The sequence below is a fragment of the Pseudorca crassidens genome, chromosome X (assembly GCF_039906515.1).
Source record: "Pseudorca crassidens isolate mPseCra1 chromosome X, mPseCra1.hap1, whole genome shotgun sequence".
In the NCBI taxonomy this organism is placed as follows: Eukaryota; Metazoa; Chordata; class Mammalia; order Artiodactyla; family Delphinidae; genus Pseudorca; species Pseudorca crassidens.
The window spans coordinates 26,209,934-26,235,289 of NC_090317.1; the positions used below are offsets into that span (position 1 = coordinate 26,209,934).

The window sequence follows — 25,356 nt, forward strand, 5'->3', positions numbered from 1 at the left end:
CTTTATGTACCCAGTACTTTTGAGAATGATATGGAAATCCATAAATTATGCCACATATAAATGTGATTTTTTAAATTTAGAATCATACCCTAAACAAAACATATTAATGTTCTTTCACTGAATATACAACTACAAATGACTGTTTTTAAAAGTAAACATGCCTAAATAGATTAGAAATAAGCAAGATTTTATTGATATGTCTTATGTTTAAGTTTGCTGAAAAGTTAATGCTATTTAATAAAAAAAGACGCCACTGAACCACCACAAACCTTTGTAGAGCTGCTTTCAGTTATCTTTGCAAGCTGCCAAAGGATTACATAGTGAGTGCATTGCAGTGCGTGAATAACAATCTATAAAAGAACAAAGAGAATACAGTTAAATTTTACAAGTCACAAGTCTTCTTTCTCAAAGTTAAATATGTAACTTGTAAATAAATAAAAACCTGTTCAGGCATGTCTCCATTTTCAATTCCGGTTTTCAATAGTTTGTAATTACAAGCAAACAAATCCCACTTTGAAAGATCATGGGCACTGTAAAAAAGAATTAAGTTATATTAAAAAGTTAAGCTTAATCACATTTGTTCTGGACTTGAGTGTTAAAAGAATACTATTAAAGTAAAATGTAGTAAACTTTCTAACATGCGCCCACAAGAACAACAAAAAAAATGTGTATTTTTAAAAAGTATATTAGTTGATAATTTGTTGTTCCCCAATTCACAACATGACTCTATCAAGTACTTTTTTCCCAAAAGCACAAGAAATCCAGCAAAAAATTTGACACTATAATCCCCAAACATGCAATTTGGTTCTGATTTTGCTACAGTTTTAAGAAATCAGAAACTTTAAGATTCAACTTACTTATGAAAAGCAGTGATTCTCTTCAATGTTGACAATACCTGATATGCATCATCTTCATCAGGTTCTTCGCCCTATGAATGTTAATTATATCATATTAAACATTAATAACCACAAAAGTGAAAAATCTTAGGCTATCACATTGGTGATTTCCACACCTTGAAAATAAAGAATAACCTAATTAAAAACCACAAAATAACTTTGTCATTCAATACTTAAACCTGGCCAAATTTAAAGCAATGTGGCCAGAATAATGGGTCAACATAGAGTTGTTATAACAGATACATTATACCCAAGAGAGAAAAACTGAATGACATTCTCCTTTTTTCCTTTAAGTGATCTTGACACAAAACAATGAAGACATCTACTCTTTCACAGTAATAAATGCATTGGGACAATAAAGAGAAATATATTAGAGGACAAGCAAGAGATCATAAAAGATAATACCTAAAGGACAATCTACTAAGTAAATGAAACATAGTGCTCAAGAAAGATATATCAGACCAATTAAAATTAATTTGGAAAAAATCCTCTGCATAAGGACTAGATATACTAATCCTTTTTCTGGGTATCAACTTTCCAATTTAGAGTAACTTAAGTTTTTGACAATTTTATGAGTCTCACTATAAGAAACTTACAAATTTTTAAAAATACTATCGAACTTACTGTATTAAACCCCAGGTCTCTCAAAAAAATGCTTGTTTTTCACCATCAATTTTTATACAAGGTAAGTAATTAAACTTAATTAACAAACCATAGTTTGATTTTAAATTAACTTGTCCTAATCAGAATCATATCCAGCCAATAGTAGAGCCATTACAATTTTTAAGAATGTGATCATTCGTACATCAACATATTTGCACAAACCTCCAATTAAGCAAAACATAGTAAGCATGAAATGTTATACACAGAAATAAGAAAGTTAAAGAAGTAACTGCTAAACAAAGTAACTAGAAATTACAAAAGTCCACATCATTTTTTGCAGCATTAATGACAAAAGTGATGTGGAAAAGGCTAAATGCATTAATCTGAGAATCACAACTTTTTACTTTATGCAAATCAATTAAACTGTTAAGTGTACCTTTCCAGAAAAGATAAAAATCACAATAAAAATACAAGTGTATTTGAGCACCACACTTAAGCCTCTTTGGAAATACAACAGAACAACAAAGTCGACAGTGGCTATAATTTATCAAGGCTTTATAATATCAAAGACCATAAATAAACTTCCAAAATGTTAAGAAATACCCCAATTTTTGAGGTTACGTGGCCACAGTCTAGCTCAACTTTTCTGTTCTGTTAACACCCTGTTCCCTAACAGCCTCTTGTTCAACTAAACCCTGGAAACTTCCCAGATCATTTCTTTAAATTAAAAAAAGGGGAAAGATGTTAGCTTTGCTTTCACCCTCTCTTAGTTGCAGATTCTTGCCACCTTCCTATTTTGGTGGATGAATAATAGTATCACGATGAATCATAGAACAAAAAGTCTGAATGACTTTTCAACATACTGCTAGGGATTATCACCAAGACTAGTGACTAATTTGGTTCTGGGGGGTGTGGGGGGGTGCGCAATGGGGCACAGCTGACAAAATACTTGTAATATATACCTCTTGCAGAAAATCTTCAAGAAGCCGGTTAAATTTATCGGCCAACTCGTCTATCAGTTGACTTCTTGAAATATCTACTCTGTTGAAAATTGTGAACTCTTCATTACAGAGTGCGTGATAAGTTTTAGAACATGCTTCTAAAACATCTGTATCTGTGTGCTTCTCTACAATATTCCGGATCTGTCGTAATAAGGCATCCAAATGCTGCAAAATCAAAGTTTTCTTCATTAAAACTAAGGTATATATGATAGGCATAAAATGACTACACAACTGGGATGAACAGCTTCAAACACAGTAACTTTACAACCAGTAGGACATACTTTAAGTTCTTCTAGTCATAATAAATAAATGCACTGACCCACCCAAACTTATTTCCCCAACTTCAACAGGAATAGTATTACCTATCTCATAGGACCTTGGTGAGATGTTAATACATATAAATACATATGTTCCTGGAACACAGTAAATGTATTTAATGGATATTAGCTGCTTTCATTTTGCAATTGTTATTATCTAGTTACCCACCCCTGATCTCCATAAATGATCAGTGATACAGTCACATAATGGCTAGCAATGATGGTACGGACATGGGCATGAATCAAAGGGAAACCTCATTAGTGCCATTCTCTAATAAATCCACCTTATCTAAAATATGTATGGCATACAAGATACAGGTTTCCTTTTACATTAAAAGTTACAAAAACATATTTCAAAAAATATAAATAAACAATATGATGGGATGAACTAAGTTAACGATTTTTCTTCAAGGTTTTTTATACACAGAAACACCATACCTTTTCTAATCGTCCAGTGGTATATATTTCCAAATCAAAGTATTGTGGCAATTGCAACAAGTTAGTCACCTTTTCAGCATCTACAGAGTACTTTGAAATAAAAAAAAAAATCATGTCAAAAACATCACAATAATGGTAAGTAAATATTATGATTAGTGCAAAATTCTGTGTGGCACTTCCAAACAAAACTTGTAATTTCTTAGTAACACTCCTGATACTGACACAAACTTACTTTAGCTAATAACTGAGGAAGGGCCACAGCAAAGAGTTCAGTGATTTTTGTCCTGTCATCCAACTGGGTCTTCTTCTCCTTTGCTGTTAGCACCTAAGGTTAACACAACAAAGTTTCTAAGTATTTATTAATAAGCCCACTGACACTGTTAGGTGCTCAACTTTAAGTTAAGATATCCAAAATAAGTAATGATGGATACAAGAATTTCTACTATAAAACTTGAAACCCAAAAGTAACAAAGAGAATAGCTTGCACATTATATTTTTTAAAAATAGCAACACTTTGAATAGGTCTAGAGGCAAAATCAATACCCAATTAGATTAACTAACTCTACCTTTGGATGAAAGGAGAAGCAGTTAGGAAATGTAGTTTAGGAGTTTATATAATAATAGGACTGAGTAGGATTTCAGTCTACTATAAGTTGTGCCATGATCCATGAGTTATGAAATCAACATAAGTAACGACCAGCAATTAGAAAAACAAGAAAAAAACACGAAAAGAAAACAAAGGAAAATAGAATGCATCACCTAAGTTGCAGTATTGTTTGATGAAATTCTGTTTCAGTTATACACAAACACATATATATAGATGTGTACAAGGTCACAATATAAAAATGTATTTTTGTGCTTCACAAAGTTTGAAAGCCTGTGCAACTCTGGTCTACAATACAAATATATGTGAACTTTGAAATAATGCATTAAAATCATGTCCCAGGAAATAGGAATTTCCCCCATATTAATGAATGATTATCCTGTCTTTATTTCTAACTTTTATTAAAAGAAAGCAAATCTATAAATAAACCAAAACAGACAAATACACCATTCTAAAATGTTGCACAACATGCGGTCTTAAAGGCAGGGACTGTCAATCACTGTATCTCCTGTAGTTACTGTCAACCACTGCATCTCCTGTAGTTAACTCACAAAGTATCTTATGGAAGGAACGTGGATTTCGCAAATTGCTAATGCTTTAAAATTTACTTCTAACACATATTTATAAGCAAAGATCGCCTGAAAAATAAAATTTAAGATTCAAAAATTTGATTATATGGTTACAAAAAAGAACTTTAAAAAAGATATTGAAAAAGAGACATATAATTTAGAATACTGAAAATATGTTGGCATACCCTTTTTCCTGTCCCTCTCCCCACAGGAGGATGACATTCAGCAGCTTGTCTAATGGTACAAAGCATTATTTCAATCAGAGCACTCTCTTGTCTGTCCGTTAGCGCTGAAAGAAAAAAATCAGAAAGTTAACCTATTTCTTTTCTTTATATGCCATTTATAATATTACATAACAGTTCCTTCTGCCTGTGACAGAATCTGACCTAATGTACTAAAGAAAATCCCATTACTATATCACAAAAAGGTTCAGAACAAGTTAAACCCTCCTAAGCATTACAAATCTGTAAAACACTGCTCCACAATTTGAGAAATGAAAATATGAACAGATACAAAAAGATAAAATATAATAAAACAAAATAAAGAATATTGACAGCAATTATATCCTTCTACATAGCATAATATTCATGTGTATGAAAACAAAATTATTCAAAGACTTTGAATCATTATTTTAATGCTAAAAGATAAAGAAATGGAATAAGTAAACTCTATTTTCAAAATTATCTAGACAACAAAAATACCATAATTAAACATCCTTACCTTCCTCTCCACTAAGTGGCTCCTCCAGCAACAAGCTATTCATACATTCCCAGTCTTTCAGCAGCTCAGTAGCACAGTCCCACATGCTATCCACAAGGTACGCTGCGTGCTCATGTAACTAAAATTTAAGAAGAGCAATGTGCTCTTAGACAAATATCATACTAGCCTTAATCAAAAGAATGGAAGCTTTGTTGGCACCATGTGCAAACTCAAACAATTTGTTTTTTGAGGTCAAATGGAAGAAAGGACAGAGAAGAACTGCCTTAGCTTGCTATGTATAAGTAAACCCTGCTAGGTAGTAACATTTCTCACAATAATCATTAAATCATTCACATGAAAATTATTTTTGAAGAGACTATATGCATGCATATTTAGTACCTGACTCAATACAGTCATTCTTCTATATCTAAGGAGGATTGGTTCCAGGACCCCCTGTCAGATTTTCCGAGGATGCTCAAGTTCCTTATATAAAATGGTGTAATCTGCACATAACCTATGCTCATCCTTCCATATACTTTAAATCATCTCTAGATTACTTATAGTACCCCAATACAATGTAAATACTATGTAAATAGTTGCCAGTATATGGCAAATTCAACTTTTGCTTCTTCGAACTTTCCGGAATTTTTCAAAAAATATTTTCAATCCACTATTGGTTGAATCCCCTGTTGGCTGAATCCACAGATGCAGAACCCACAGATATGGGGGGCCAACTGTATTACATGGGTGAACTACTCTCAGTTATAAAATATACTACAAATTTATTGTAACTTAATGGGAGTTGTAACGATTACTTAAAATACAAAATACATGATTACTTATCAATTCAATATATAACTAAATCATTTCTCTTCATTCTGTGAAGCTTAAAATGGCCCTAGAGCTTCCCAACTCATTTTAGGGGACAAGCATTACCATGATACCGAAACCCATCAAAGACGTTACAATTAAATATATATACATACCAACACCCTGCATGAACATGGAGGGAATGTTCTCAAAAAATTTGTAAACTAAAACCAGCAATATATAAAAAGGATAACAGATCATGACCAAGTAGGGGTTTATCCTAGGAATGCAAGGTTGATTCAACATTCAAAACAACAATCAACATAATTTATCATATTAATGTAATGAAAGATAAAATAATCATCTCAAGGGATGAAGAAAAAAGCATTGGACAGAATTCAACATCCATTCATGATACAATGTCTCAGGACCCACACACCTATGGATAATTAATCTTTGACAAAGGAGACAAGAATATACAATGGAGAAGAGGCAGTCTCTTCAGCAAGTGGTGCTGGGAAAGCTGGACAGCCACATGTAAATCAATGAAGCTAGAACACACCCTCACACCATACACAAAAATAAACTCAAAATGGCTTAAAGACTTAAATATAAGACAAGACATCATAAAACTCCTAGAAGAGAAAGACAGGCAAAACATTCTGACATAAATCGCACCAATGTTTTCTTAGGTCAGCCTCCTAAGGCAACAGGAATAAAAGTAAAAATAAACAATGGGACCTAATCAAACTTATAAGTTTTTGCAAGCAAAGGAACCCATAAACAAAACAAAAAGACATCCTACAGACTGGGAGAAAATATTTGCAAATGATGTGACTGAAAAGGGCTTAATTTCCAAAATATACATAACAGTTCATACAACTCAATATCAAACAAACAACCCAATCAAAAAATGGGTGGAAGACCTAAATAGACATTTCTCCAAAGAAGACATACAGATGGCCAATAGGCACATGAAAAGATGCTCATTGGGCTTCCCTGGTGGCGCAGTGGTTGAGAGTCTGCCTGTCGATGCAGGGGACACGGGTTCGTGCCCCGGTCCGGGAAGATCCCACATGCCGCGGAGTGGCTGGGCCCGTGAGCCATGGCCGCTGAGCCTGCGCATCCAGAGCCTGTGCTCCACAACGGGTTATTAGAGAAATGCAAATCAAAACTACAATGAGGTATCCCCTCACATCAGTAAGAATGGCCATCATTAAAAAGTCTACAAATAATAAATGCTGGAGAGGGTGGGGAAAAAAGGGATCCCACTTAACACTGTTGGTGGGAATGTAAACTGATGCAGCCACTCAAAAGACTAAAAATAGAGTTGCCATAAGATCCAGCAATTCCACTCCTGGGCATATACCCAGACAAAGCTATAATTTGAAAAGATACATGCACCCCTATGTTCATAGCAGCACTATTTACAATAGCAAAGACATAGAAACAACCTAAATGTCCATTGACAGATGAATGGATAAAGAAGATGTGGTATTGAGAGATGAACAGATAAAGATGTGGCACATATATACAATGGAATATTACTCAGACATAAAAAGAAACGAAATTGAGTTATCTGTAGTGAGGTGGATGGACCTAGAGTCTGTCATACAGAGTGAAGTAAGTCAGAAAGAGAAAAACAAATACCGTATGCTAACACATATATACAGAATCTAAACAAAACAAAACAAAAAAACGTCATGAAGAACCTAGGGGCAGGATGGGAATAAAGACGCAGACCTACTAGAGAATGGACTTGAGGACACGAGGAGGGTTAAGGGTAAGCTGGGACAAAGTGAGAGAGTGGCATGGACATATATACACTACCAAATGTAAAACCGATAGCTAGTGGGAAGCAGCCGCACAGCACAGGGAGATCAGCTCGGTGCTTTGTGACCACGTAGAGGGGGTGTGATAGGGAGGGTGGGAGGGAGGGAGACGCAAGAGGGAAAAGATATGGGGATACATGTAGAGCTGATTCACTTTGGTATAAAGCAGAAACTAACACACTATTGTAAAGCAATTATACTCCAATAAAGATGCTAAAAAAAAAAAAAAAAAAAAAAAGACTCCATGCTTCCACTGCAGCAGGCATGGGTTCGATCCCTGGTCAGGAAACTAAGATCCTGCATGCCCTGCGGGGCGCCCCCCCCCCCAAAAAAGAAAGAAAGATATGTGTGTGTTTGTGTGTGTATATACACATACACATACATGCAATGGAATATTACTCAGTCACAAAAAAGAATGAAATAATGCCATTTGCAGCAACATGGATGGACCTAGAGATTATCATACTAAGCGAAGTCAAGTCAGAAAGAGAAAGACAAATACCATATATCACTTATATGTGGAATCTAAAATATGACACAAATGAACATATCTATGAAACAAAAACAGACTTACAGATATAGAGAACAGGCTTGTGGTTACCAAGGGGGTGGAGAGGTGGGGGAGGGAAGGACTGGGAGTCTGGGATATTAGCAGGTGCAAACTATTATGTATAAAATGGATAAACAACAAGGTCCTAGTACAGCAAGGGAACTATATTCAGTATCCTGTGATAAACCATAACAAAAAATATGAAAAAGAATATACATATGTATAACTGAGTCCCTTTGCTGCAGAGCAGAAATTAAACACAACACTGTAAATCAACTATATTTCAATAAAATTAAAAAAAACTTCTCAGCAAAAAAAGGTATAGGAGGAAACATCCTCAATATAATAAATAGCTACGCAACACCTATAACTAAAAACGTAATTAATGTTGAAATATTGGATGCTTTTCCCCTAAGATCAGGAACAACCCAAAGCTATTCACTCTCACCACTTCTATTCAACATTCTACTGGATGCCCTAGCCAGTACAATAAGGCTGGGGGAAAAAATGGCATAAATGTAGGAAAGGAAGAAGTAAAATCATCATTATTTGCAAATGACTTGATTGTATATTATAGAAAATACTAAGAATTTTATTAAAAACTTACTTTAAAAAGTGAATTTAGCAAAACTGCAGATAAGAGGTCAATATGCAAAAACCAACTGTATTTCTATATATAGAAACAATTAGAAAATCTAATTAAAAGGCCCTAACACTGATTAAATAATACACATATACTAAAAATGTATGTTGGGCCCTCTCAAATTCTGGTGAACAGGTAGGTTTTCAACCTAAGGGAGACCTAAAAGAGCTGATGTTAAATGTAAATCTGTATCTGCAACAACAATAATAATCACAGGTACCAAATATTGAGAACTAACAAAATGCTAGGTCTGTGCTAAGAGTTTTACATGGATTATCTCAGCGTTATCTAAGAAATTATTATCCACATTTTTACAAGGAAAATGGGCTTAGAAAGATTAAGTAACTGAATCAAGGTTATACAAATAATAAGTAGGGAAGCCCAATCGGTAATCAGGTCTTTCTGGTTCCAAAATTCATGCTCTTAGCACTACATATAAATATACTATTTGAGTATCTTACTAACACAGAAAAAAAATTTTTTTGGTGTGGAATTGGTAGAACTCTGTTTTATCCAACACTCACTGTGATATTTGGACGATTTTAAGATTTACATCATTTGAACCCCACCTCCAAATTGTTTTGAACGTAAGTACTAACATGAACATCAACTAACCTCACTTTCCAGAAAGAAAAAAACCAATGTCTTAACAAGGTTGGCATTTGGACCTTGTCGTCCCCTTCTTTTCATCATTCCATCCTCCTCTGGATCTCGACGACTGAAGAGCCTATGATAATATATGCAAAATACTTACTTTTAAAACAAAAATTTCCTAATTTAAAAAGAACTGTCTGAATTCCATATTTAAGCATTTAACAAAGGGGTACATGGGAGCTGGGTAGGTACAGTATTTTCCAACTTTATACTAAGTAATTGCTATAAACCTTTTTCATTTCACACTTGGTGGTACTTCTAAATCCTTTTAAATTAACTTCTCAAGTTAGTTGCATTGTGAATTACTTCTTTTTAAAACCCTTACTGCATTTTAAGCAAGCATTTCTTTTTATAAAAGTATCACAATGACTAACCTATACCATTTATGCACATAAATCTATGATAAACATTCTTCTCTTTAAAAATGACACGTCTTTTCCTTCTATCCTGCTTGCACAATTTATCCCAAAGTCTGAACTTAGTGGCCTCTTTCTACGGGTATCATGATCATTCTTTCTTATAAACAACAAAATTATCACTGGATAACAATGAATAGAAAACTGTAGTGTAAATGTTTTACATCATGTACTCTAATAAATGCTTCACCCCAAATGAGCATTTTAATAAAATCTTTAAGATTTTACAATCTAAAATCTTACAATTTAGTCCAAGTGGTTCAAATTGTTCTCTTTAAAAGCCATTACATAACATTTACTAAATATTTTCGGTGATTAGATATTCACACTATCTATACTACCTAATCTGAGGTGTTAAACAGCAACATAAAAGAAAAGAGACTAAAGGATTCCTGTGGTTCTTATATCAAACCGTTATCAAAGTACTCGAAGTAAAACCTTTTATTATTTTGAAAAATATTTTTTTGTAACGCAAAAATAGGCTTAAGACCAGTACTGAATAATTTTTAATAAGTTATATTTATATATATTTTAATATGAATGATAACACAATAAATTACTTCCATTAAAGTATACTTTAGACAAATGAACAACAGAAATACAGATTTACTTTTTGTAGAGAAATTCTCCAGCTGCTACTGCTACTGGCCGATGAGCTGAATAAACCAGATGATAGACATTTTCACAATCTTCTGCAGTAAGAACTTCTTCACTACTCCTAAGAAGAAATAAGCAATAGCAGTTTTCAAAGTAATGTTGTAATTTTAAGCATACTGATTACAAAAATTCATATTCACACATTAAAAAATAGTACACATCCACTTTTAAACTTGTGTTTAAAAAAAAAAACCTTCATTAAGAACTTCTGTTGAAAGAAGAAATCAACCTTATTTCATTATTGTCTATCAGTAAAAGCATCCCCTGACAAAACAGCTGAGTATTTTGTTAACATCTAAGATCAATGGGAGGTAAAATTAGAGTGAATACCGAGTATAATGAAACATATACTAAGAGAAATAACAATGTGACAAATATGCTAAAGGGAAATGAAGACAAAATAATATAAACTAACGTAGGAAAAAAAGTGGTGGTATGCTAAGAGCTTAGAGTTAATAATCACAAAGAACATTTTGCATGTATTTCATAGTAATATTAGGCAAGAGACAATATTGCAACATTAAAATATACTAACACCCCAGTTATCTCACAATGAAGAATAACACTTCATTCACCATGTATTAAACACCATATAAGGCAATGCAAAAGCATTTTAGCAAATAATTAAAATTTAAGTGCCAAAGACCTTTACAATGTATCATTAAAAAAATCTTACTAAAATGCAGTGCTCATTTTACTGACCTTATTTTAAAAGAACAAAATAAACCTAACAAAATCTTGGTAAATCAAAGTCATTATTAGGCCCATCAACCACAATACCCCAGGGTAAACCTTGTTGGGTGCTTCCATAGTGGGACTCTGCATTCGAAGTCCTGACCTCTGGCACCTCTTTCCCTCCTAATATGCTTTTAGTCTACTGTGAGATAAACAATCTAGGTTTTTACCATTATATGTAAATTAGGAATCATAGGACCACCATCAGACAAAAAAGCCTAAGGATAGTAGATGGTTAGTTCAGGAGCTCAGATCCTTTTTGGTTTTCTGCTGTGCACAAGGTTTCCAGAAGTCTGATGTCTAAGGAAGTATTACTTCTTTTTGAGAAAAATGAAACCAAAATGTTAAAAGTTTGAAAAGCACGTTAATTTAAATTAACTCGATGTGTAATACTGGATCATTTTTGGAAAAACCACTTGTGCCATCTTATAATAAAATATATACATATACATATATATTGAATCAAATCAGTGAAACTATAGTAAATGTGTAGTAGTTCACTCATTTTAACCAATAAGGAATGTTCCTGACAAGTTTCAGTTATTAGGTATATACATGGCTGAATCAACAAAAATGGCCATTACCCTTCATTAAAATACCAGAAACAACAAAAAAAGATGTCCACAGGGTATTACGGAGGAAAAGGGGAGAAGCTGTAGAATTATAAGTAGGATACTATTATTTTCTTATTTACTTCAGGATTCTTTCAATATTTTTATAACGTGCATATAATAATTTATAATTTTTAAATCTAATTAAAAATTAAAGAAAAATGCAATTGTTAAGACTGCTCAAAATCCCCCCAGTTAAGGGAATTCTCAGAAAATGTCAGTGTATCTAGAGCTGCCTTCTTTTTTTCTGATTTTTTTTAAATTTAATTTTTATTGTATATTGGAGTACAGTAGATTTACTATGTTGTGTTAGTTTCAGGTGTACAGCAAAGCGATTTAGTTATACATATATCTATTCTTTTTCAGATTCTTTTCCCATATAGGTTGTTACAGAGTAGTGAGCAAAGTTCCCTGTGCTATACAGTATGTACTTGTTGATTATCTATTTTATATATAGTCGTGTGTATATTATTAATCCCAACCACCTAATTTAAATTTTGAGGTAGAGCTGCCTTCTTTTTAATGACTGCAATGTAGTCCATTTCATATAAATGGCGTTAATAACCATGCTCCTCACACAGGACTGCTGCATTAAATGAGATAACCCCTATGAGGTGCTTCTATTAGTTATTATATATAAATTTAATTCTTCCTCTATTAATAATCATCTAGAATATTTCCAAAATTCTATTACAAATAGTACTATGTTAGAGAATGTAAGCATTTTATATTTTGAATAGATACTGCCAAGCTTTGCTCCAAAGAGGTTATACCAATTCATAGTCCCATCAATAATGTATAAGGGTCTGTTTTTGCATAGCCTTACCAACGTAGTGTATTACCAAACACATTTTGTATCTTTGTCAAGCAATAGGTAAAAGATGGTCTCATTTTAATATACATATCTCTAAGTATGGCTAAACAACTTTTCATATGTTTAAATTTTTATTTTCTTTTCTGTCTATGATGTGGTTCCTAACTTTTGATTCTTTTCCTATTGGGTTTCTGTTCTTTTTATTGATTTATTGAAAGTGACTCCTATGATGCAAATATTTGCCCAGTCTGTCATTTGTTTTCTGAGTTTGTTTATATTTTATGTCATATACACATTTCTAGTTTTTTTCTTCTAGTTTTTCATGTAGTTAAAATTCAGTATTTTTTTTAATGTCTAGGTTTCATGTCATGCTCAGAAAGACATTGCTCAGTTTACATATAAAATATAAATGTTTAATCGTCCCCTAAGTTTTCATCTAGCACTTTAATGGTCTCATTTATCTACATTTAAACATTTCATCCACCTGGAAATCATTTCTATATAAGGTCAAAATATGAATCCAATTTAATTTCCCCCCAAATAGAACCTAAGTGTCACAAAACCATTTATTTTCTGATAGGAAACGACCCTTACCCTACACTAGGTTCCTGGATGCATTTAAGTTTGTCTCTATTCTTTATTCTGTGCCATTGATTTGTCTATTCACATACTAGTGCCAAAATTTAAAAGTTACTATGGTAGGGGTAGGGAGGGATAAATTAGGAGTTTGGGATTAACATATACACACTGCTATGTATAAAATAGATAACCAGCAAGGACCTACTATGTATATGTATAACCGAAACACTGTGCTGTACATCTGAAATTAACACAACACTGTAAATCAACTATACTTCAATTTTTTAAATTAATAATAATAAAAGTTACTGTGGTTTTACAATATAGTGACTTAAAATCATACCGGGTAGTCGTCTCTCATTAGTTTTTAATCAGAATTTTGCTGGCTACTCTTACATGATGACTTTCCCATACATATGAGTATCAGAATTAGCATGCTATGATTTTTTTTTGAAAAGGCCCTTTTGCAATTATTTGGATCATGTTAACAACCTAAATGTCCATTAATAGATGAACGAATAAATAAAATGTGTTATACATACAATGGAATATACTGAGTCTCAAAAAGGAATAAAATTCCGATACATAACCTAACATGGATGAACTCTGAAGACATTATGCTAAGTGAAATAAGCCTGCTACAAAAGGGCAAATATTGTATAATTCCACTTATATGAGGTACCTAAAATAATCAAATTCAGAGATAAAGAGTAGACAATATGACTTAAAATCACACTTGGCAGTCGTCTACAGAGTATCAGTATGGGAAGATAAAAAAGGTTCTGGAGATGGATAATGGTGATGGCTGCACAACAATATGAATGTACTTAATTCCACTGATCTGTACTCTTAAATATGTTTAAATGGTAAATCTTGTATATATCACCACACCTTTTTAAAAAGAAAAAAGTTAATTCCATCACTTTTACATTTTAACATAATAGAATACGTTTTAAATTCAGATTGTTTACAGATAAGTTTCAGTAAATACTAATTTCTGAAAGTGTGACAAGGGACTTCCCTGGTGGTCCAGTGGTAAAGAATCTGCCTTACAATGCAGGGGACACAGGTTTGCTCCCTGGTCAGGGAACTAAGATCCCACATGCCAAGGGGCAACGAGCACGCCACAACTACTGAGCTCTCGCACCTCAACTAGAGCCCGCGTGCCGCAAACTACAGAACCCATGCACTCTGGAACCCGTGCGCCACACCTACAGAGCCCACGCACCCTGGAGCCTGCGCGCCACAACTAGAGAGAGAAAACCCGCACGCCACAATTAAAGAGAAGCCCACGCACTGAAACGAAAGATCCCAAATGCCTCAACAAAGATCCTGCATGCTGCAACTAAGACCCAACACAGCCAAAAATAAATAAGATAAATAAATAATAAATAAAATCTTAAAAAAATAATAGTGACAAAATATGATAGGCATATTTAACACATTCAAGTGTTTAACTTTATTTCAAGAGCATCTAGAGACAGTAAAATTGAAAGGAAACTAGTCAAGAGAATGAGAACTCATGAATTCCTAGCTCAGAATTTTCTAGTCCAATGGTTCTCTCTTCCTGTTTTCTCAACTTTGCATGAAAAAATTAAACTTCTTGCTGTAAAACCCCAAGTTATTAAAGTTTAGATCTAAATAAATTTAAACCAAGTATTCTAATGTATTATTTAGATAACTAGACATTAGCGATATGCAATAAATACATACTTACTGTTGGACTTCCCTGGTGGTCCAGCGGTTAAGACTCTGCACTCCCAATGCAGGGAGCCCGGGTTCGATCCCTGGTCAGGGAACTAGATGCTACATGCATGTTACAACTAAGAGCCTGCATGCCACAACTAAAAGATCCCACATGCCGCAACTAAGACCCAGGGCAGCCAAATAAATAAATAAATATTTTTTAAAAAACATACTTACTGTAAAACAAGAGTGAGTAATTTTATTGCTTGTACTGCAACATCATATTCTTTGTCAAGGGTCATAGACACAATTCTATCCTAAGGACAAAAATAATTAAAATATTCTTAAAGGGAAAGCCAGAAAAAATACTTTCAAATAACAGGTAATTTTTAAATACTTAGAGTAATACTAACCTTGAACCGACTGGTAAATAGCTCCAGTTTGGAATTAAGCTCTTTGTTATAATAAAGCCCTTGTAGAGCAGTGAGACATTTGAGTCTTACCTCACCTTGCTGAATGAAACAAGAGGAGAAAATGCATTAAAACTCTGCATATTTTCAACCTGAACATTCAAGATACTTACAATATTTTCTACTTTAAATATGTTCTATACAATAGCATTTCTTCGGAAACTCTCATCTTTGATAATGCAAAAATAGGAATCAATACATAAACACTTAAAACTAAATACCTTTGGGGTTACTACTGCTGTGGGTCAAATGAAAATTTTTTCAAAGCAATACTATTGTGAAAGACGATAGTAGCATATTTCACAGTAAGTTTTCCTTTACAGAAATTAATATTTGTAAGGAATATATACAAAGAACTTCAAGGCTTGTGAAGAGGCAGACTAAGAGAAAGGTAGATTAATTAAAAAAAAAATAAAAAAGGTCAGAAGCCAAGTTGTAACTTATAATCTGGCTAAGATACATGTTTATCAAGAGAATCAAAATTAAAGAAATTTTAAAATGTATAGAGCACTTACATATTAACAGAGTAAGAATTCTTCTTACTGCTCTAAGAAATGTCTCACCACTACCACCATCGCCTACATGATCCAATTGTTTCAGTACAAAAATTGTTTCAAGATTGAAGGCTAAATCAGTCACCAAGATTCAAAAAACTAGGGGACTTTATGTGATAGAGACCATATTTTCATGGAGCGGACAGAAAAGAATAAAGGAGAGAGGCCTATAGGAATGTGCTCCCAGTTTTACCTATATGCAGATAAGTCACTATGAATGAGAGCAGCAGATAGCTATGCCTATGTGTAAAAAGAAAAGCAGTCTATAAGGCATATCTTACCTTATCATGCATAGTCCAACCAACATATTTTAAATAACTGTCATTAAGAAAGGCATCACTATACATTTTCATCCAAATGCCAATTTCTTCAATGCAAATAGCTCGGATTTCAGCTATTGCATCCCTGCATGGAGGAAGGAAAATTATGCATATTAGTGCCAGTATACCACAGGACTTGTGGTTTATTTAAGCAGCACCAAATACTCCATACCTACTATGAATATACCACTACCTTAAGTATTACTGGGGATTTAAATGTAGAATTGAAGCATGGCCCCCGAATGCCAAGAGCTTACAGTCTAGTTGTCAAAGCATAATTATCACCATATAAATATTTAAAGTTAAATAAACCTACAAACAGAATCCAATCCCCACCTTTTATATACCATGCCATACCCCAGCCTTTGTTCACACCTCCTGGGCATGGTGTGTTCAGACAGCAGGAACACTAGTCTGGTTAGATAATATTTTCCAGGTGAGAATTAGTTACACCTAATATTGAGGCCAAGCTCAATTTGGATTTGAATGTCAGACTAAATTATTTTGAATTCATCCTGTAGGTAATGGTAAGTCATTCAAGGCTTTTGAGCAGAAGAATGATGCAACAAAAGAACATTTTAAGACAACTGCAATAATCTCTAGGCATGAGAATGACAAGGGAACAGACTAAGGTAATGGTGACAACAGAAATAAAAAGGTAAGAATAGACAAAGGGATATTACAAAGGAAGTATTAACCTGATTCAATAACTGCCAAGTTAAGGAAATGACGGAGAAGTTAAATAAACATGCCACCAACATTTAAAGAATAGGTTACAGCAGAAATGGTGGTAAGATTACCTATTTCTTTCCTCTACTCATTCAAAATAAGGGAAACATCTCACTTAAATCTATCCAGCTTTTCCCACTAATATTCAAATGGAAGAGGAAAGAGTCAGGAATCAGAACGTACAGTCTCTACTAACATAGTACCTCCAAAATCAATTAAGTATTCTGTACCCTGACTCCTAATAACAGCAGTAGCTTCCATTTTCTGGGCATCTACAAGTCAAGCACAACATTACCCCATTTTCAGATAGAAAACAAAGTTGAGAGCAGTTAAGTAACTTGCATAGAGTGTCTCAGTCAGTGGAAGAGCTTAGATTCTAACACTGATCTTACTCTAACACGATTTCCACTAAATTTATATTACCTAAACCTCTAAATATCCAAACTTGAACAGGATAAGAGTTACATTAAAAAAACTGCCCTGACTTACCGGTATCTATGTACAAACACTCCCTTAAATATTGCATTCATCATATTTTCTATTTCATCTTGATTTTCTTGAAGCTGAAAAGAACACATCATTTCTTTTCAATTGTAATGGAAGAGAACCAAAAGGACATCTAAAAGTTGTTACAAACACAAATGCAGGTTTCTCGGTGTTTTGGTTATTACACCCAATTCCTTTTTTTTTAACATCTTTATTGGAGTATAATTATGCTTTACAGTGGTGTGTCAGTTTCTGCTTTACAACAAAAATATGGAACACTTCACGAATTTGCGTGTCATCCTTGCGCAGGGGCCACGCTAATCTTCTCATTCCAACTTTAGTATATGTGCTGCCGAAGCGAGCACCCAATTCTTAATTCCACTAAACGAAAAGTGTCCACATACAAAAATTAACATCTGTTGTCTATTAGGTAGCCACAGTCCCTTAATACCTGGAATATTTGTACTTGGTTTTTAATGTTTAGCTGGTAGACTAATTTTTTAAATGGTCACATATTTTCATTGTATAAATGTACATAAAGAAATCTGTTATGTAGTTTATTATAATACATATTATATAACATATAATCAAAAGAGCATAACAATGTTTCATTATCTTGGTCTGTAGCATCTGAAAAATAAGTCATGTTAACTAGTGCCTGCTAAAAGAACAAAAACGATTTGAGTAAAATAACTTGGCAAAAAATTTGTCTCCCTGCTAAATATTTTTGAGGGAAACAAGGCTCACTTGAAATAACCAACTAAACATTTCAAATCTGGGTTGACTTATTTACTCCCATATATTTTCAACTCAGAGCTTGAGAGTTAAGAGAAAATTGTTTCAGAGCTTGAGAAGTACAAGGAAAATCTTTCACACGCTAAGTATTAATTAGCTTTTAGATTATATTCTATGTTTCTGTAAAATGTTTTTTTTCTTTTCATGAATATAATCTCACATTTCCAAATAATGCTAACAAGGGCATGCACTTGTATTAATTAGCACAGTCAAAGGCACAGGTGGTCTTTCAACATGTTTAAAAACTTAACCCACACTAGAAGTATTAATATCTTATATTTGTACAAGAATTTTAAACTCAAAACCCCTTTTTACCTATATCCACTCATTCTATGTTCAGAATCTTAGAATTAGGCCATAATTTCATGCATTATGTTCATCTAATAAAGCATCCAATGCAATTTATTAACTAAGTTAAGGGGCAAAAAGGTCAATTCTTCATTTCAACTACAGTTGACCCGTGAACAACGCAGGGGCTAGGGACGCTGACCCTCCACACAGTTGAAAATCCAAATAAAACTTATAGTCGGCCCTCCGTATATGCAGTTTCTCTGTATCCACAGTTTCTCCATATACAAGGTTCCACAACCAAAGATTCAACCAACTGTGGATCATGTAAGTACTGTAATATTTACTACTGAAAAAAATCCAAGTATCAATGGATTTGCACAGTTCAAACCTGTATTGTTCAAAGGTCAACCGTACGTGACAAAGATGAGGAGTTTAGGCATGGTGGAAATGTGGGCAAGATTTTTCTGGCTTCTCTTGAGCAAGGGGCATTTTAAAAAGTTATTGGCTATCTCAGAAATAACCAACTTTTAAATTATAGTTACCACTACCCCCCAAAAAATGTCAAAATCAAGTAAGTAATTTATGGAATACCACGGCAAATATTTTAACTCAACTGCATTACTAATATTTCTGAAACAGCAGACTTTGCCTATTAGAAATAAAAATAAACATCCCCAATATCAGATAGCAAAATATTACATCACCAATGAAGGAGGAATTTAAATCAAAAACACAACATCAAGGGAATTCCCTGGCGGTCCAGTGGTTAGGACTCGGCGCTTTCATTGCCAGGGCCTGGGTTCAATCCCTGGTCAGGGAACTAAGATCCCACAAGCCGCACGGCACGGGGGCAGGGGAGACAACAACAACAACGACCAAAAAACACAACATCGAAAGATTTTATTTATTATTATTTAGCATAAAACTGAAAAAATATATTTTCCTCATTCAAAGTTGAATTTGGTGGTCATTAATGTTAACCAAGTGCCTCTTACACTATAAAAAAACCAAAAACACAGATTATGACAGCATAAATAGCTTATAAGTTATTTTTCAAAGTGACTTTACATAAGTGAAACCTCATTTCATCCTGACAATAAGCTGATGGAGGAAGTTAGGAGAGATATTTTCACAGAAGAGATGAACAACACTAAAGCATTAAGCAGCTTGTCAGACTGGCCCAGGACTCCTTATGTGAAAGCCTTGAACTCTTAATCCTAGTCCACATAGAAAGAATATATACACAGAAGGTACTGTTGGCATGAATAATCAACAAAAATAAGTTAGATGTATAAACAACCTGAAACATGTTGTTTAAATTTTTCAAAAAAATTTATCCGATGAACTAGCAAAGTTATATCATAATTAATGGTGACCAAGTTAGTTACAGATTAATAGCTTAAATATTCAGTGCAAAAGTGTACATACCTCTTTCCGCTTCTGTAGCAGGAGTTCTAGCCTCTCATTGGCTCGTTTTCCAATCATTTTATTCCGTTCTGCCTCATATTGTCTTTGTGTATTATCCATATTAATGCTAAGATTTAGTGCCACATTCACCAAAGCTGTCATCAACTTCATAGCTATTTTTAAATGGAAAATGCTGAACTTAGTCTCACAGACACAAAAATTTACAAGTTAAGATCAATTTAAGAGAAATTAAAAACAAGATGGGCTGTTCCACTTCTAACAGAAAAGAAAAATATAGCTGCTACAAATGACAACAACAATAGTAAAACAACAGCTAATGTGTATTGAATACTTACTATATGTCAGTTACCTATGCTAAATACTTTTCATGGATTAACTCCTAATCCTTACAACAGCCCTCAAAGTTAAGTATTATCCTCATTTCATTCATGAAGAACCTGAAGCTCAGGGAGATTAAGAAATCTGCCTCAGACTACACAGTTCATATACATAGTTAAACCAAGATTCAAAACTAGGTAATCTGACTCTAGACTATGCTCAAATCCCACTATACTATGATATATATGTCTCCTACAATGACCTTTTCCAGAGACCACAATTCACCTTCTAAATAAATTTTGATTCATACAGCAGTCATTTAGCTATCCAGTAACCAAAGGGGGAGGGAACTTAAGTGCTTTTTATCAAAGTACAGTGTGTAGAAATGTTGAACAGTTTTATCAGTACTTGATTTCCTTTAATTTTACTCTATTACATATCATCATAAAGACAATGGTGCGATTATGAAGGACAGATCTAGATAAAAAGTCAAAAGTACAAAGAGTAAAATATCACTCAATAAAGTGCTTTTTATCAGAGTTCCTCCAGATCTCTACCTTCTGTTACTGAACTCTTGCTACTAAGACAAGACTCACTGCCTGTGATTTCAAACTTATTAATTGAAATATCTGAACACTTTATGCTTAATATAGCTTAGTCCAGACTATGTCTCACACCTGGTTCACTGCATGATAGAACACCACAAAACTAAACCTTAATTTGTGGCTATTGGCTCTCTTTAAAAGAGATTTCCAATCTTCTGAGCTATTCCACACCTTCAGCAAACCAGTTTGTCATTCTGATCTAAAATTACCCACCTTACCCCATCATATATGCTTTAATTTACTTTAACTGTTCAAGTTCTTAACATCAAAGCTACCTAAATTCACAGAGCAAGATCACATTCATATTTTGTGACCTCAAATCTAAAAGCAAAACCTACAGGTTGACTGTATGCATTTTATTTTTTTTTAAATGGAGGGCTGAGCAGAAGTACATCTTTAATCATAGCTTTAATTCTCTGGGGAAATACTCTAAAGGAAAAAACATCCCCACACTTAGAGAAAGAAACATTTTTGTAGAAATCAAAATATTCTATCATTAAGGCTTAGAATACTATAGTAACAATTAATGCCTAGTTGATTTATTCAAACTCAAACCAAAAAGCACATATTCAATAATAGTACTTTCAGCACAAAAGAGAAACCAGAACATTTTATCAACATCAACACTAAAAACCACTGTTCTAGAATTAATCATGTGAGCCTTAAAAATGTAACTCATTTCATTAAAATTTAAAGAGCAAAGAATCTGACTCAGCCTAAAGTTACTCAGAAGCGTAAGAAAAATCAACTTTTTGTGGTGTGATTAAATAAGCATCATCCTATAGTGACCATCATACCAGGAGGGACTATGCTAGCAGAGACTATGCATAAAAGTCATTTAGAATTACATATCCAAAATGACTGTTCCCCAAATTTGCTGTCAATACCTTCCTTGATAAAACATATTTCAAGAACCCAACAGATCACTATGCCATAGAAAGGGAGAAGAGGTGGATAGGAAACAAGTAGGTTTACCACAAGAAAATTAATTATGCCTTCAGAAAATCAAAACTGAAGATATCACTCCATTCCCAGTAACTCGTGAGGGTTGAAGGAGAGGGGAGAGTGTCCTCTTAGGGGCTACTTAATAAATAAAATTAATTTGTCACCATTATTTCATTTCTTTTAATGAAAATCATTTTCATCTCTAACCTAAGAAAATGCACAGAAAATATTTCTAAATACTGACCTGCCAGGGTGCTTGTGTGTCGAAATGCTCTGACTTGTGAGTCAGACAATCCTGTAAGAAGTGAAATGACCGTATCCATCATGTACTCATCATATATGATACTATATTGACACTGCCGTACTAATACGCCAATGAATTCACAGAAACTGGATTTGAACTTCTTCCACTGAGGACCAGCCATGGTAAGTGGATAATCTCCACTATCCTAAAACAGAAATTTTAAACAGCAATTTCATTTAAAACACATGACTTAATAAACTTTTACTTTTTTTTTTCAAATACCCTAGGCAGAAGCTTGAAAAGACTCCTTTATCGGACCTCCCTCGTGGTGCAGTGGTTAAGAATCCGGCTGCCAATGCAGGGGACACAGGTTCGAGCCCTGGTCCGAGAAGATCTCACATGCCACGGAGCAACTAAGCCCGTGCGCCACAACTACTGAGCCTGTGCTCTGGAGCCCGCAAACCACGACTACTGAGCCCACGTGCCACAACTACTTAAGTCCACATGCCTAGAGCCCATACTCTGCAACAAGAGAAGCCACCGCAGTGAAACCCGCGCACCGCAACGAAGAGTAGCCCCCGCTTGCCGCAACTAGAGAAAGCCCGTGCGCAGCAATGAAGACCCAATGCGGCCGAAAATAAAATATAAATAAATAAACAAATTTATTTTTTAAAGAAAGACTCCTTTATCTCATCTTTCTTCTATAATAAATCCTCAAAGTAGGCAGGAGAATAATATGCAAAGGTAGAGGTACCTTTGAACACATCTCTTTTATTTAAGATCAAAATGGATGGGACTTCCCCAGTAGTCCAGTGGTAAAGAATCCGCCTTACAATATGCAGGGGACACAGGTTCGATCCCTAGACAGGGAACTGGGATACCATATGCCACGGGGCAAACTAAGCCCATGAGCCACAACTACTGAACTCGCGCCTCAACTAGAGAGCCCGCATGCCGCAAACTACAGAGCCCACGTACTCTGGAATCCACGCTCCACAACTAAAGAGAAGCCCGTGAGCCGCAAATTAATATCCCACGTGCCTCAACAAAGATCCCACATGCTGCAACTAAGACCCAATGCAGCCCTAAATAAATAAATACATAAATAATAAATCTTTTAAAAAAACAAAATGGATATTCTGAATTCACTCTAACCAATGAAAACATATACCAATTACATACCAAAATAAAAAGCCTCTCCCATCAAACAAAACATTATTCTGATAAGCAAAGATACGGTTACTAAATTTCTTTAAAACAAAACCAAACCAACATCAAACCAAAGTTATATGTTTTAATGGATTCAAAATGATGAAATCACATTCTCAGCCAGTCTAATGGATTGATGTATGAGTTATAAATAATCGAAGGATTACAATGTATGTTTTCATTAGCTTCAGGACATCAAATAGTCAGCAGATGTAAACAATGAGATATTTTTTTAAAAAATGGAAATGTAGCTAGAATGACCTGGAAAGACAGGTACTCAAGTACTCCCATATATAAGATGGGGCATTCACCAATGAAGATACACTGAGGTCCTCCATAAATCATTAAAAACAAGCAAGTCATAAAGATAAAAACAGAGATCAATACTACACAGAACCTCTAAAAGTAAGAGTTTCTGACAAGAATGTCCTAGAAACTTACGGTCATTTTATCAGTATGATTTAGTAAAATTTTTAACAATTAAATTTTGTCATTAGAGCCATACATTTTTTAAAATTTTAAGTCATGCCATAAACAAGTTGAACTATGTCTCATCTGAGAATAAGGTCCTAATACTCCACAAAAAGGTTTTCTTCCACATTTTCTGATTGGCTCATTTAGTGCTATATTGAAAAGTGTCATCTTAATTGCTGTTAGCAACTTGGTTTGCTGATATTTTCAAATCTTATTTCAGGATTCTTGTTTCAAATAGCTGTTTAGAAGAAAAAAAGTTCTCACTAAAACATTTAATATCAGAAAGTTAAAATAATACCATTCCTCATAATTATATCTCAATTAGAGACTGATTAATAGCACTTAGTGATCATCAAAGCCATTTTAACAACTCTTGTCTATCTTTTAGAATGATAGTTGAAAGCTCCTTCATCTGAGCAAAAAAAAACCAAAAAAACATCAAATAAAACTCAAATGAGACAAGGCTTTCTACTTGAAAATTCATGGTGAAAAGCTTTAAAGAGTAAAACTACTGGTGCTGGAATACAGCTGTGAACAAAACAAACAAAAATCCCTGTCCTGAAGGAGTTTATATTATAGTAAATCTAAATATGTCTTTATTGGCAACAATACTTCAAAGACATCACCGTGATAAAGGATCAACTAAAGTCTAAGCTACTACTTATTATGGATTTGTATTGTTCTTACTACTCATATTTGAAACATAAATAAGACTTTAAACAATTTTATACATATATATGTATGTATGTATTTTCCTTTGCCTAAGCTTGTACCTGGTTCCCCAAGTATTTATCAAATCTTCCTTCTACAACATTCTATAAACATGAGGTATGTTTACAGGCACTTAAATTTTATTCTTACTTGAAATTTTAATTTTTTGACAAATAAAAACTGCTACCATTTATTAAGTTCTTACTATATGCCAGGCATTGTAAAATGCTAAGGAATTTTTCAAACATTACTGCATTCAATTTTCATAACAGCCTTATAAATATTTTTAGCTCCATTTTACAGATGATGAAACTGATGCTAAGACAACTTGCCCAAGGTCACATGGCCATCATTTGATTGGATTTCTACTGCCAAAGCTCTTACCCACAACACTAATGTTCAGAATTTAATACTCTGAAGAGTAAATCAAGATCAAGATGCATAAAATTATCATAACATTTAGGGTAATAACTTACCTCATCAAACTCTTCAGTCATTTTTCGAATTATTTCAGAGTTCTGCATATGTCTAAACATTTCTGCTGTGACAACACCTGAAATGTGCAAGTGTAAGAAGTTAATGGTAAATTTAAAAAATAACTCCTAAGTCCATCTCTAACACTAAAATGTCTACAATCGCACAATAAGGTGTACTTCAATAGCA

General features: G+C 33.8%; 1 protein-coding gene and 1 pseudogene across 6 annotated transcripts in view; both read right to left on the minus strand.

Annotated features, from left to right (window-relative positions):
• The window catches only part of STAG2 (STAG2 cohesin complex component), a 116,105-nt gene that overhangs the window by 33,199 nt on the left and 57,550 nt on the right, over window positions 1–25,356 (minus strand). For all 6 annotated transcript variants that reach the window (XM_067723520.1, XM_067723521.1, XM_067723524.1 and 3 more), the window contains 17 exons: window positions 25,170–25,246; window positions 22,300–22,504; window positions 20,188–20,339; window positions 17,677–17,750; window positions 16,420–16,543; window positions 15,528–15,626; window positions 15,352–15,431; window positions 10,643–10,750; window positions 9,578–9,689; window positions 5,149–5,266; window positions 4,614–4,717; window positions 3,488–3,580; window positions 3,256–3,345; window positions 2,462–2,665; window positions 858–928; window positions 443–530; window positions 270–350 (listed from right to left, as the gene is read on the minus strand). In XM_067723520.1, the coding sequence (XP_067579621.1) occupies window positions 270–350; window positions 443–530; window positions 858–928; window positions 2,462–2,665; window positions 3,256–3,345; window positions 3,488–3,580; window positions 4,614–4,717; window positions 5,149–5,266; window positions 9,578–9,689; window positions 10,643–10,750; window positions 15,352–15,431; window positions 15,528–15,626; window positions 16,420–16,543; window positions 17,677–17,750; window positions 20,188–20,339; window positions 22,300–22,504; window positions 25,170–25,246 (1,880 nt within the window). The remainder of the gene's footprint in view (window positions 1–269; window positions 351–442; window positions 531–857; window positions 929–2,461; window positions 2,666–3,255; window positions 3,346–3,487; window positions 3,581–4,613; window positions 4,718–5,148; window positions 5,267–9,577; window positions 9,690–10,642; window positions 10,751–15,351; window positions 15,432–15,527; window positions 15,627–16,419; window positions 16,544–17,676; window positions 17,751–20,187; window positions 20,340–22,299; window positions 22,505–25,169; window positions 25,247–25,356) is intronic.
• Window positions 17,938–18,038, minus strand: LOC137217735 (U6 spliceosomal RNA; annotated as a pseudogene).